This window comes from Lutra lutra, chromosome 17 (genome assembly GCF_902655055.1).
Source record: "Lutra lutra chromosome 17, mLutLut1.2, whole genome shotgun sequence".
NCBI classification, from domain to species: Eukaryota; Metazoa; Chordata; class Mammalia; order Carnivora; family Mustelidae; genus Lutra; species Lutra lutra.
The window spans coordinates 50,323,441-50,336,402 of NC_062294.1; the positions used below are offsets into that span (position 1 = coordinate 50,323,441).

At 46.7% G+C, this 12,962-nt stretch overlaps 1 protein-coding gene across 6 annotated transcripts; it reads right to left on the minus strand.

Annotated features, from left to right (window-relative positions):
* Positions 1-7,304: 7,304 nt before the first annotated feature.
* LOC125089661 (insulin growth factor-like family member 3) lies at positions 7,305-9,942 on the minus strand. Of its 6 annotated transcripts, none has more exons than XM_047712012.1 (4): positions 9,769-9,942; positions 8,705-8,755; positions 8,338-8,605; positions 7,305-7,503 (listed from the first exon to the last, which is right to left on the minus strand). In XM_047712012.1, the coding sequence occupies exons 1-4, from the start codon at positions 9,893-9,895 to the stop codon at positions 7,404-7,406; spliced, it is 546 nt and encodes a 181-aa protein (XP_047567968.1). In that variant the 5' UTR covers positions 9,896-9,942; the 3' UTR covers positions 7,305-7,403. The 6 variants fall into 6 exon arrangements, with proteins under 6 accessions (XP_047567968.1, XP_047567967.1, XP_047567970.1 ...); XM_047712011.1 differs by having other exon boundaries at positions 8,338-8,617; XM_047712014.1 differs by lacking the exon at positions 9,769-9,942 and adding an exon at positions 9,044-9,146.
* Positions 9,943-12,962: the final 3,020 nt, after the last annotated feature.

The window sequence follows — 12,962 nt, forward strand, 5'->3', positions numbered from 1 at the left end:
ACTGAACCAGCCAGGTGCCCCTCTTTGCCTATCTTTCTGCAGCTTTTTTTGTTGTTGTTAAAGATTTTATTTATTTATTTGACAGAGAGAAACACAGTGAGAGAGGAACACAAGCAGGGGGAGTGGGAGAGGGAGAAGCAGGCTTCCCGCAGACCAAGGAGCCCGATGCAGGGCTTGATCCCAGGACCCTGGGATCACGACCTGAGCTGAAGGCAGACACTTAATGACTGAGCCACCCAGGCGCCCTCATCTGTCTCCTTTTTTTTTTTTTTAAAGATTTTATTTATTTATTTGACAGAGAGAAATCACAAGTAGGCAGAGAGGCAGGCAGAGAGAGAGAGGAGGAAGCAGGCTTCCCGCTGAGCAGAAAGCCCGATGTGGGGCTCGAACCCAGGACCTGGGATCATGACCTGAGCCGAAGGCAGCGGCTTAACCCACTGAGCCACCCAGGCGCCCCGCCTTTTGAAAGTTACCTAAGGTTTCCAATTTCTCAGTCTTACCCTAAAAATGTGGCAATAAATATTCTTATACTTAAGTCTTTGTGCACATAGTAAAGTATTTTGCTGGTAATAGCATTAGAAGGAGAAGTTCTTTTTTTTAAAGATTTTATTTATTTATTTGACAGAGAGAGAGAGAGAGAGATCACAAGTAGGCAGAGAGGCAGTCAGAGGGAGAGGGAGAGGTAGGCTCCCTACTGAGCAGAGAGCCCAATGCAGGGCTTGATCCCAGGACCCTGAGATCATGACCTGAGCTGAAGGCAGAGACTCAACCCACTGAGACACCCAGGCACCCCTAGAACAAGAAATTCTAAAGCAACTTGGGTATGACGCACTGAGTCATATGTAATGGGAACAAAAACAACATACCAATTGATTATGTCCCACATAACAAGAAGTACGACTCGGCTGGACCCAGGGTTTAGTTCCAAGTGTTTAAGCATTTTTTTTTTTTTTTGCACATAATTTGCACCAATTCCAAGCCTTCTGAACAGGAGATAGTCATGTTTGTTGGAGATTTTATTTCTGGAGATGTCACTCATTGTTTTGCAATTGTGCAGGTCGCAGAGAACTTCTGATATAACTGTCCCACACCCGGGTCAAAATTCCCAATCTTTTCCTAGGGAGCTAGATTTTATTCTGTAGAGTTTGTCATGGAGAAGCATCCTTCCTAACTCCCATCAGAGATCACATCCGTCGGCTTACCAGCTCACCTGCATTTTATTTTATTTTATTTTTTTAAAGATTTTATTTATTTATTTGACACAGAGAGAGAGAGATCACAAGTAGGCAGAGAGGCAGGCAGAGAGAGAGGAGGATGCAGGCTCCCCGCTGAGCAGAGAGCCTGATGCAGGCCTTGATCCCAGGACCCCGGGACCATGACCTGAGCCAAAGGCAGAGGCTTTAACCCACTGAGCCACCCAGGCGCCCTCACCTGCATTTTATTAAAATGAAGTTCCTCTCAAAAATTGAGACCCACTTTAGGGAACTAGACATTCCTCCTTCTACTCCCTCTCTTCCATAGCTGAGCCTAAAGTATTCTTTATCAAGGTGGTGGGCTTGGATTTATTCTGGGTATGTGTTTTGTGTTGAAGTTGTTATTTTTTCTTCGTGTTATTGTATCTCGGGAAGAAACAAGTCCTCTTCAATGGGTTCAATTGCCTAAATCTCCCACGTGGTCCCCAGGTGATGGCATTACCCTGTACTCCCCTGAGTCCATGATACCTGCCCAACAAAGTAGAGCCCCCACCAGGCCTGCAGCCCTCAATCCACTCTGCTCCTTACAGATCCATCTCTGCGATCTGTTCGCAAATGGAGAATCCAGGGACCCAAGCACGGGATCTGGTTCTTTCTCTGCCCATGTCTGTGAGTTCATTTCTTCCCAGTTTGCTTTCCCTCACCCCAGTGGTGCACAAAAAGTTGGCCAGCTCAGGGTTTCTGTATGAATTGAACTATGGCACCAGTAACATTCATCTCTCCTTTGCACCATCTGTGAAGGAAGGGACATTATCGTTTCTCTGGAAGAATGATATTTTTTCGCTCCTAAACCACCCCCTTTCTGGTTTCCAGTTCCCTCTTATCTGTCTAGTTGGTTCAGCTTCTTTGCCACCTAGAGACCCAGGGGAGTTTCACACCAAATAAAGAGACATAAGATAAATAAAGAAATGATCTGTATTGAATGGGGATGGGGCAGTAGAAGAGGAAGATAATAGTGATTTGCATGAGAGAAGGCAATGCGAAATCAGGAGTCCTGGTGGTGCAAGCCTGGTCTGTTGACCAAGCACAGGAACAGAACTAATTAGGGGTTTTCCTAGTGAACCAGAGAAGTGACAAAATAGCATTTTTAAAGAGGTAAAAGAAAATAACAATGAATCTACTCTTGGTTTTGGTTCAGGTTATGATCTCATGGTTGTGAGACTGAGCCCCATGTTGGGCTCTGTGTTGAGCTGAGCATGGAGCCTTCTAGGGGTTCTCTCTCTCTCCTCTCCCTCTACCTCCCCCACTGCTCACACTCTCTCTCTTTCTCAAAAAAGAAAAAAATTTAAAAAAGAAAATAACAGTCAATCTAAAATTGTATACCTTGCTAAAATGCCTTCTGAAATGAATGTGAGGATTCTCCCACTTACAGTCATGAGGGTGCTGACACCAGGCTAGTTTTTCTGATAACAAGTATAAAACTGAAGCCAGTGATTTCGTGTAGTGGATAAAGGCAGCATAAGGCTTTGACTTCTGAAAGAAAGGAAACTCGCAAGGTAAGTACCTAGCTAATTACGTTTTCTGCTCAGGGACATTTTCACTGATTTAGTTGTGCAAGCAGGAGGGATCTGAGTAGAGCACAGGCATCCTTTAGAAATGAGTTTGTTCTGGAAACTGGATGGAACTGGAACCTCAGGCATCTGGTGTCAAAGAGAAAGGGCAGAGAGTGAGCCCCAGAAATCCACGTGGGCAGAGAGGGCCAGGCTGTGCATACACAGGCAAGACCTCCCAAAGCTGACCAGAGAGGGAAAGTTTAAGGAAGAAAGTATCTGACTCATTTGTACCCAATGTATGAAGGTTATTGAGTGATGACACAGGCTAATGCCATTGGAAAGAGTTTAATGTTACTGACAGTTTCCCTAGAAATGAGACGTGCCATGCAGAGTCACATGAGGAAGCACCAGGTTTGGTCATGAGGAAGAAGCAGGAGAGAAGGGAAATCATAGGCCAGAGACTTACTGTGTTTTCCAAGGGAAAGGCAAAACAGGGCATGGCAAACAGTTTGGCATTGTCTAGTTAGATGATGTTGCTGGGCTCTGGGCTTTTGCGGTGATCTCTACTTGTCTGGTACCTTCCTCTGGGTTGATTTAGGGCAGAGACAATATTGGCTTTGTGTGCAAGAGTAGACAAAGGGTGTGGGCCAGAGCATGAACACAGATCACAGGGAAGATAAGACCTTTAGTTTGGTCCTACAATGGATGCTAAATTAAATAGATAAATACAGACTCTAAGAAAACACAGAATATTATTCCAGATGGAAGGGCACAAAGGAGTCACATCGATCAAATTGTAATGTGGGATTCCGGATTGGATCCTGAGCAGGTAGTGGACATCAGGGAAAATTAAAATAAGGTCTGTAGAGTAGTTAATAGTATCATGTCAGTGTTAGTTTCCTGGTTTCAATAATTGTATTAGAATCATGTAAAATGTCAATGTTATGAGAGATAACTATTGTCTTTGCAACTTTTTTGTAAGTCTAAAATTTTCAATATAGTAAGCTAGAAAATATTTTACATATTTACATAATTACATAATTACATAATGCAATATTTTACATAATTACATGATTACATAATTATATTTTGCATATTTGCATAATTACAAGTTACATAATTTATATATCATTTTACATAATATACATACAAAAATATTATTATCATCGTGAAATCCATCTCTGCTAAACCAGGAAGATAACCCATCATTGGGAGAACTAAAGGAATGAGATGTTGCCTTAATTCCAGTGGACATGTCTGCTAAAACTTTGGATACATTGATAGAGTCTTTTGGGATACATACACAACATTTAGTTTCAGTATTAGCATAATAAGTCCCCCCTTTGACTTGCAGTCAGGATTAGGTTTTGGAGGGTCACTTTTTGAATTTGTGGGTGACTCCGTGTTGGGTTGGGTTAAAAGGTGGCTGCTGTATGCTTGGCTAAAGCCTCTATTTGTAATCTTACGACTATAGAGGTGGGTCTTGGGACAAATAAGGCTAAGGGGTAAAACCATAAAGAAGCCCTCTCTGCAGGCTGCCTGGGTGGCATAGTGAGTTAAGTGTCCCAACTCTTGGTTTCAGCTCAGGTCGTGATCTCAGGGTCTTGAGATGGAGCCCCATGCCAGGCTCTGTGCTCAGCTCAGAGTCTGCTTGAGACCCTCTTTTTCTCTAAAATAAACAAATATATATCTTTTTTTTTTTTAAAAAGCCCTCTTTGCCTGTTGTCTAGCCATAACAATATCCTAATTATGAGGAATCACTGTCAAGTGGGAGATGACTTGTCCTGGGAGCTAAGGGCATCCCCAAGTGCATTCTCCAATCCAATTATAAAGATGGTGGGGCCAATTCTTTAGCTCCGCAAATTCAGTTAGTCTCAAGGAGTGAGGGGTATGCTCTGACTTTCGAGGAGCGATTTTGTTATCCCAACCACATTGAATTGATCAAGGTGACAATTCCAAACCCAGGGCTTACCCCTTTCAGCTGAGCTGCCTATTTTGGGCGTTGGAAAGCACCACATAAATGGTTCCAAGCCATCCCAATAAAGATATGTGTGATGCTATCATGGTGCATGTTGGGTTTCCCTCCCATGTCTTTTTAACTCTGCTACCCCGAGTTACAGCCCTATTGTGGCTTGCATATGTGAATGTCAACCTGAACTGAAGAAATCTGCTACTCATCATACATGGTGGTTATAAACAGAAAACAGACATAGAATAGGGAAACTCACAAGTGTTATGCTCAGAAACAAGAAACTTAACTCAGGAAAACCAAGGCTTAGCTCTTAAACTGTACTTTGTAGCCCAGATGATGAAATCCTCTTTCTGGCTCTGTGCCATTTGTTACCCGAAACTGGGTTCACCTCTTGGCCTCTTGGTGTGTGTTGAACCAAAGACACAACAAAGTGAAAGAATAGGAAAAGAAAGGGTTTTATTTGGAACAAATAAAGGAGAACACAATTGAACAAAATTGGAGAAACTTTAAGCCAAGGGTACATCCATAGTCATGAAGGGGCTTGCTCAATGGGGAATACAGAATGGACTTGGGGCAAAAATCATCTTGAAATGACTGAGTCCATGTCAAAGTCAGCAGGGTTGGCAAGGGTCAGCATCATGAATTCTCTGACTCCTTTTGGTCCAGTACCTGAGCGCTCAAAGGGGGTTTAGATCCCGCCAAGATAACTTACTAGTGTGTGTAAGGCTGTCTGCACTTATGAATGAGCACTGGGAGTTTTAATACTGATTCATCATTCTGATATGATTAGTCAACCTCCTGGCCGTTTGTTCTTAAGTTCTTTCATGAGATGGGGGGCAGGGGCAGCTAAAGTAACTTTCTTATATCAACAAAGCTTTGTCTTTCTTTTTCCAAGGATCTCTAACTCTTTCTGGTCATACATTCACAGTTTTTTTGAGTCCAGATCAGTCATCCTCTTAATGATAAACAATGTTGCCTGATAACACAGTTGACACTCTACATTTATCTTAACCCAGGATGGTTCCAAAGAAACTGTATGGAGAGAAGATCGCCTGAAGTCAGCTTCCCAGAAAGAGGGAGCTAAAACTTATCCTGAACCTTTTTTCACTCACCGCCCTCCCCCTCCAACCATGAGCCTGCAAGAACAAGTTTAACATAGACCACCAGGACCTCGCAATCCAAAAGAGGCATTAATGGACTCTTCACCCCCTAAAGGATTGGTCCGGTTTTTGATCATTTTTTATAGAGGTTATAACATCATCTAATGTGGGATCAAAGACGGGTGTAAAATGTACCAAACATAGCAGCATATGGCATCTACACTGTCGCTTAAAAGGCGTGCAGCCCACTCTCTCCTAGATCTCCCCGCCAGCAACCCCAACCTTCCTCCCACGTGGTAGTAGACAGAGGTAGTGTTGTGGAACAGCCGTGCAGTGCGCAGGTGCATCTAGCATAGCTTGCGCATGCGCATTGCTGCGGCGGAGGGGCTGCCATGTTTCCAGCGGCGTAGGTGTGTTGTGGTCACTATGTCGTGGTTTTAGCGGTGCCTGGAGCGTCCCGGAACCCGGGACGTCGCTGAGTACATGGCTAGAACCACCCCTGCATGGGACTGCGATCCTCCTTAATGGTTTCTTTTGGCGGCCCCGGGACTCTGTCAGGTCTCCGCCGCCTTTGGGGCGTCAAGGCCTCCAAGTTCCGCGTCTGTGGAATGGAGTCGAGAGTTGTGCCTCGCGCAGCGCACCTGGGCAGGTTACACAGGTGCATCTTCCACGGCGCGGGAGCCAGCGTGCACCCCTTTATCCAGACCGAGATCCTAAGTCACACTTGGGGCCCGGACCCCCATAACCCGCGTCTGCCCCGTCGATGCCCCAGTGACCCCAGGCAGTAGCCCGCGCCCTGGAAAAGCCATGGCCCCTCCGTGGCTGGCGGGGGGCCCACCTGCTGCAGCTGCATGGACAAGTGCGTGACGCCCGCCAGCCTGGCTGCCGCTGGGTTAGGGTTGCTGACTTCTCGATGTTGATAAGGAACGTAGATACTCCAACGGAACTGAGACGCTTGCCCTCCGCAAAGGAAGGTCAGGTGAGAGAGATGTGTCTGTGCGGAAGCCAAAATGCACCCCCTGGGGAAAGAAGCAGCTTTAAATATTTGCAGAGCCCAGGGGGTGTCAGTGCTGGGTCACCCTGATGGTCGGGGTCGAGGAGGAACTTCAGCAGCCCGGTGTCGGAACTCCCTGAGCCGTACTGTCATCCCTTCCAAAGCTCCTTCAGCGTTGGGTTCAGAAACTAAGTCAGCAGACGGGGAGAAGATTCATAAAAGTGTGCAGTTAGCCCCCTCAGGGTCCTGGAAACTTTGTTTACAAAATACCTTGGAAGTTTGTGCTGTGGGTAACCCCCTTCCAACTGCATATAATCAGTTTCCCGTCACTACCCCAGTGAAGCTCTTTCTGCCCACGGGTTCTATCCTTGTGTTTTAGAATTCTCTCTGCCTGCCTCTCTGCCTACTTGTGATCTCTTTCTCTGTGTGTCAAATAAATAAATAAAATCTTTAAAAAAAAGATTTTATTTATTCAAGAGAAAAAGCAAAAGTAAAAGCCCATTGGCGTTCACTGGGAGTTCTGCGTGTAATGGCTTCTCGTTGTAATGGCTTCTTCTTGCCAAGGACAGAATCTTCCTCTTGCTGAGGTAGTCATGTAGGCTTCTTCTGGTTGGTTCTGCAAAGGGTTATATGTGTTATACCGAGAAAGCTTCCCCTTCTGGGCTTCTGACTCCATTTTAAGTGAGGTTTGCTTTATGCAGTTTCAGAGGAGATTAAGACAATAAGAAAATGAAAAGAGAAGTTTCGATTTTATAAATGCATTTAACATGAAGCCATCAGGTAGATATTCTAGAAGCTGCTTTCTCAATTTCACATGTCTTTGGTTGATGTACATTCTTTATTTACTTGTTTGTTTACATTTTAAAAGACCCATGCACAGTTTTTAAGAAAAGGGTTTTCATCTCATTCTGCTCCCCCCTAATACTCAAATCCTGAGAATCTTCCTTACAATGCCTCAGTGGCTCAGGGAAATGGGTATTACCCCTGTTTTACAGATGAGGGACTGAGGCACAAGGAGATGAAGGTCATAGGAGAGACTCTTGAATGTCCTAAGATGGGCAACACAGGGCCCAGCACAGGGTCAACTTCTCTGTTTTCCTGCCTGCCCCACAGAAACTGGGTGGGGTTGGGGGGAAGCTAGTGATGTAGGTTGGGGTCTTTCCTGGCATGTGGAAAATATCACATTTTCATAAGGAGCTTATCTAGAAAGGTTTCCTTCGGCCACAGAGAAAAAAAAATTAGGAAATTATGAGACACAGGTGAGGAGGAGTGGGAAGTTTCCAGAAATGGCCAGAGATAAAACAATAGGACATGGTGGGGAGGTGTCTGGCTGGCTCAGTCATTAGAGTGTGCAGCTCTTGATCTAAGAATCATGAGTTTGAACCCTGCGTTGTATGTAGAGATTGCTTAAATAAAGTTAAAGATAAATTAAAGAACAACAACATGACAGGGGATCCTCTTGTGACCCTCTGTGTCCCTCATCCCTCCTTCCTTCCCTCAGCCATGAGCAGTTAGAGGCCCTTACCTGGGGCAGTTTCTAGAGATCGGGGACGAGAAGCACCGGGACTTGACGCCCAGGACCTTCAACTTCACGACAAACTTCTGGGGGCCAAAGGACTCAGGACAGCAGAGTTCAAAGCAGGGCCAGAAGGTGCAGTTGGGGCCACAAAGGCGAGTCCGATTCAGAGGCAGGATGGTGTCGTCATCACAGCATTGCTCCAAGGGGTTATAGAGCTGGTCCCCACACCTGGGGGCAGGCTGGCACAGCCACAGCCCCGAGGCCATGGGGGCATCTGGTGGAGACACTACTGCTGTGGGTTCGAGAAGGACCAGATACCCACTTCCCAAGGTCACCCTCCTCCCTCCCCATTCTTCCCCGTCCTTGTCCTTACCTGTGACTACTTTTGCACACTGGTGGAAGAAGATTGTTATGCAGACAGAAACTATGGGAGAAAGAAGGGGGGCTCTTTTAGGGTTCCCAGAGTTAGTTCCAGCATGTGGGGCTTCCTGTACACACAATGCCAAACAATTCTGAGACACCAGTAGGGTGTCTGGGAATTCAACTCCATTCTGCGGCTGCTACGCAGAAATAGAATCAGATTCTAACAGGTTTTTTTTTTTTTTTTTCAATAGCCAGGTGAAGAGATCATAGGTAGAGTCTGGGGAAGGAAGGGTTTTGGGGCACCCATCCGGCTCTAGGTGTGCTGCTCTCCCATCGCCAGTGGACTCACCAGATTGGAAGCCCTCCAAACCCAATCCTTTTGGGTTTTTACGGGTGGGGCTTATTGCATGATGGTGACTGACAAAGTCACTGGCCATTGGCTGGTTGGGTCTCTAGCCCCTCTCCCCTCCCAGGAGCTAGGGAAGGTGGGAGCGAAAGTTCCATCCCTTCATTCACAGGATTGGTGCTCCTGGCTCCCGGCTCCCATTCTGGGGTGCGATCCAAAAGTCACCTTCATTCACAAGACTCCCATTTCACCTTTATGCTTCTGAATCATTTTAACAATCAGTGAAGCCCAGCTCTACCTGAGGAATATATTTTGGTTATCTGAATCAGGTATATATTTCTTATAAATCATTATATCTCAGGGTGGACCATGGGGCAGAGAAAGTGGCTGTGGGATCCTCAGGAAGGTGAGTACGGAAGAAGCTGCAGGTCAGGGGGATCTACAGGTGTGGATTTGGATTTGGGGCCACCCCCGCAAGGGCGTTAGCTCTGGCAGGCGCTGAGTAGCTGGGGCTCTCCAGGGAAGAGCATTCAGGGAAGACTGAGTCCTCAGCCTTGGCTCCCAGATAGAAGGCATCTGGTTTGTTAAAGAATGGAAGGATGGAGCTGTTTGTCACAGATGCCTCTGAGGTGACCAGGGCTAGGGGAGGAGCCGGGGATGATGCTGAGGTGTGGGGGCTGTGCTGGGGCTGGGGTGGGATGGTGCTAGCCTTTGGGGGTCCTCCTTACCTGAGACGGAGCTTCGTAGTGTCATCACTTCCGAAGAGGTGCTTGGACAGTGAAGGAGGCTGGTCAAGTCTGGAACTTTATTGTACCCTGTGGCCAGACTTCTGTCACCAGTTTCTGATTGAGCCATTTAGATCAGGCCACTCCCAGCTCTCCAGCACTTTCCATAGGAATCACCAGCACATAGTTGTTTTAAAAGGAGACTATTTGGTCTGTCCTTAGGTGTAAGCTCCTAAAAATAATTCACAGACAACTCACTGCTGCTTCCCAGGCTACTCCAGGCTTCACCTGCCTGCAGCATGGCCCTGCAGGGTTGCGATCCTGGATACCAGTTAGTCTGGTCAACATCATGTATCCTGGGCACTGAGGGGGAATGAAGACTTCATCACAGCGACACCTGTTCCACATCCCCAGGCTCAGCCCCATCCACATCCCTGACTCAGTTTCCCAGCTCGTGCCCAGTGCCGTACACATCTTGGTTCCCGCTCCAAACCTAATTCTCTAAAATGTTTTTTAATGTGTAATTTTATTTTATTTAAATGCAATTGATTAACATACAGTGCATTATTCATTCCAGAGATAGGGTTCAGTGATTCATCAGTTGCATACAATACCCAGTGCTCATTACATCATGTGCCCTCCTTAATGCCATCGCCCAGTTACCCCAGCCCCTCCGCCTCCTCCAGCAACCCTGTTTGTTTCCTAGAGTTGAGTCTCTCATGGTTTGTCTCCCTCTGATTTCATCTGATTCTATTTTTCCCTCCCTTCCCCTAAGCTCCTCTGTTTTGTTTCTTATATTCCACATATGAATGAAGACATATGATATATGTCTTTCTCTGATTTATTTCACTTAGCATAATCCCTTCTAGTTCTATCCATGTTGTTACAGATGGCAAGATTTCGGGGGTTTTTTGTTTGTTTTTCTGTTTTGAAGATTTTATTTATCTGTCAGAGAGCGACAGAGAGCACAAGCAGGCAGAGTGGGAGGCAGAGGCAGAGGGAGAAGCAGGCTCCCCGCCGAGCAAGGAGCCCAATGCGGGACTCCATCCCAGGACTCTGGGATCATGACCTGAGCCAAAGGCAGCTGCTGAACCAACTGAGCCACCCAGGCATCCCAAGATTTCATTTTTTGATGGCTGAGTAATATTCCACTGTGCATATTTACAACATTTTCTTTATCCATTTGTCTGTCAGTAGGCATCTGGGCTCTTTCCAGTTTGGCTGTTGTGGACATTGCTGCTATAAACATTGGGGTGCAGGTGCCCCTTTGGATCACTATGTTTGTATTAACTTCATTTTACAGAGGAGGAAAAGGAGGTAAAATGTGTTCCCACTGTCACGCAGGTGGTAGGCATGCAGGAGTCTAACCCAGCCTGGCTGCTCTGAAGACAGGTACCCGATCCTCTTCATTCTGGGATGTCACTATCCCCTTGGCCTGCTCTGGTCTAGCTCCTCCCGGCCCCTTCATTATCATCACTTACCAGTCATCACTCACCTGGGGACATACAATGCCTCCCCATCTCCCCAACAAGGCAGGTAGTGGGATCTTCTGAAGTACCCGTACAAACCAGTTCCTCTCCAGCTTACGCCTGTCCAGGATCCCCAGGGCTTTAGGTTGGCATCCAGACCCCTCACCATGGCTGGTAGGCTCTTTGTCATCTGATCCCTGCTGATCTCTCCCCTTCTTATAGTTCCCACTCGTGCCGTACTCTTTCTTCTTGATTTCTCCAAGCGAGCCCCTCTTCCTGGAATGCCAGCTTCTCTGCCCCTGGAATTGGCCATTAAGTTTTCATTATGGATTCCAACAATACCCCGCACTTGGCGGGATTAATACTTATCCACTGACCACTCCCTCTGTGTCCTGCTCTGTGCTGGGGGCCCGGCAGGGATCATGACATCCTTGGTCCTGTCTTTCTGGGGCTCACAGTACATGGGGAAGACAGACCCATCCCAGGACAGTGACAGCCCCAGGTGGGTACCATGGGGTTGTCCAAAGGGTCAGGGAGGACTTTCTGGAAGAGCCATGGGATCGGCATAAGCGAAGGCCTGGGGATAGAGTAAAGGGGACTGGGAGATAGGACTCAAAGGTGTTGCACAGGGTTACAGGTTTCCCGTGCACCGAACCCTCAGGCTCTGGGCCATGTGGTGGGGTCATGGGCTGTGACCAAGCCTGCCAGCCCCCGTCCCTGCTGAAACAGAGGTCACTCACCAATGGGGGAGAATCCCAAAAACAAAAGAAGCAAAACCAGACAAGCTAATGATTAAAACAATCAGAGATTGTAATAGAAGCTAAGAAATCACACTGAGTGTGGAGAAGGAGCAGTGAGGAAGACCTGGGAAGCTGACATGGTAGAGGAAGACCCAGAGGAGGCGTCACCTCAGCGAGATCTGAAGAAGCCAGCAGTGGAAAGGGAGTTCCAGACAGAAGGAGAAGAGCAAGTACAAAGTCCCAACGTCTGGTTTGGCCGTGTTGGGATGGCAGCAGGTAGGGGAGCCTGGAGTGAAGACGGGAGGAGGCAGGAGGGCACAGAGCTATGTACCCACAGGAAGGAGTAATAATCAATTACGATGCTGGAGTATTTGCACTTCTGGCCCTGCCCGGAGCATTTTACATGCGTTGCTTCATTGGATGCTCACAACCGCTATAAGGGTCATATTCTACCTGAATTTTAAAGAGGAGGTTACAGAGACTTGGGCTTAAATAATTTGCCTACCTCATCACAGTGATGATGTGGCAAAGCTGGGATTTATGCTGAATCTTTAGGACCCCACCTCTTGGTTACAATAGCCTCAAACCTCAGGAGGGTTATGGCTTATAGTTTGGTCACCCTGCTGTCCCCAACACCTAGAATAGTTGGATCTAGTGCACAGTGTTTGGAGAACTTGGACTTTCCCATAGGACAAGAAAAAGTAAGAGAGCTTCTGCTTTCTGCCCTGCAAGAAATACTGAGGCATAAAAATATAAAAAATGACTTGCTCCTTTCTGGAAACATGGGCAGAGATTTAAGGGAGTAGTTACCAAAGGGAGTAGAAATTACCCAGCCACAGAAGGAAGTCAAGCAATAAGGAGACGGCTATTAGATGCGTATTATAAACTAAGGGGAGAATGTGAGGAGTTTTCACTCCAAGGCTGGCGACAAGTTCATTGTCTTCTTTTTCAGGAAGCCTTACAGTGAAGAGAGGAAGCAAAAAGAAAA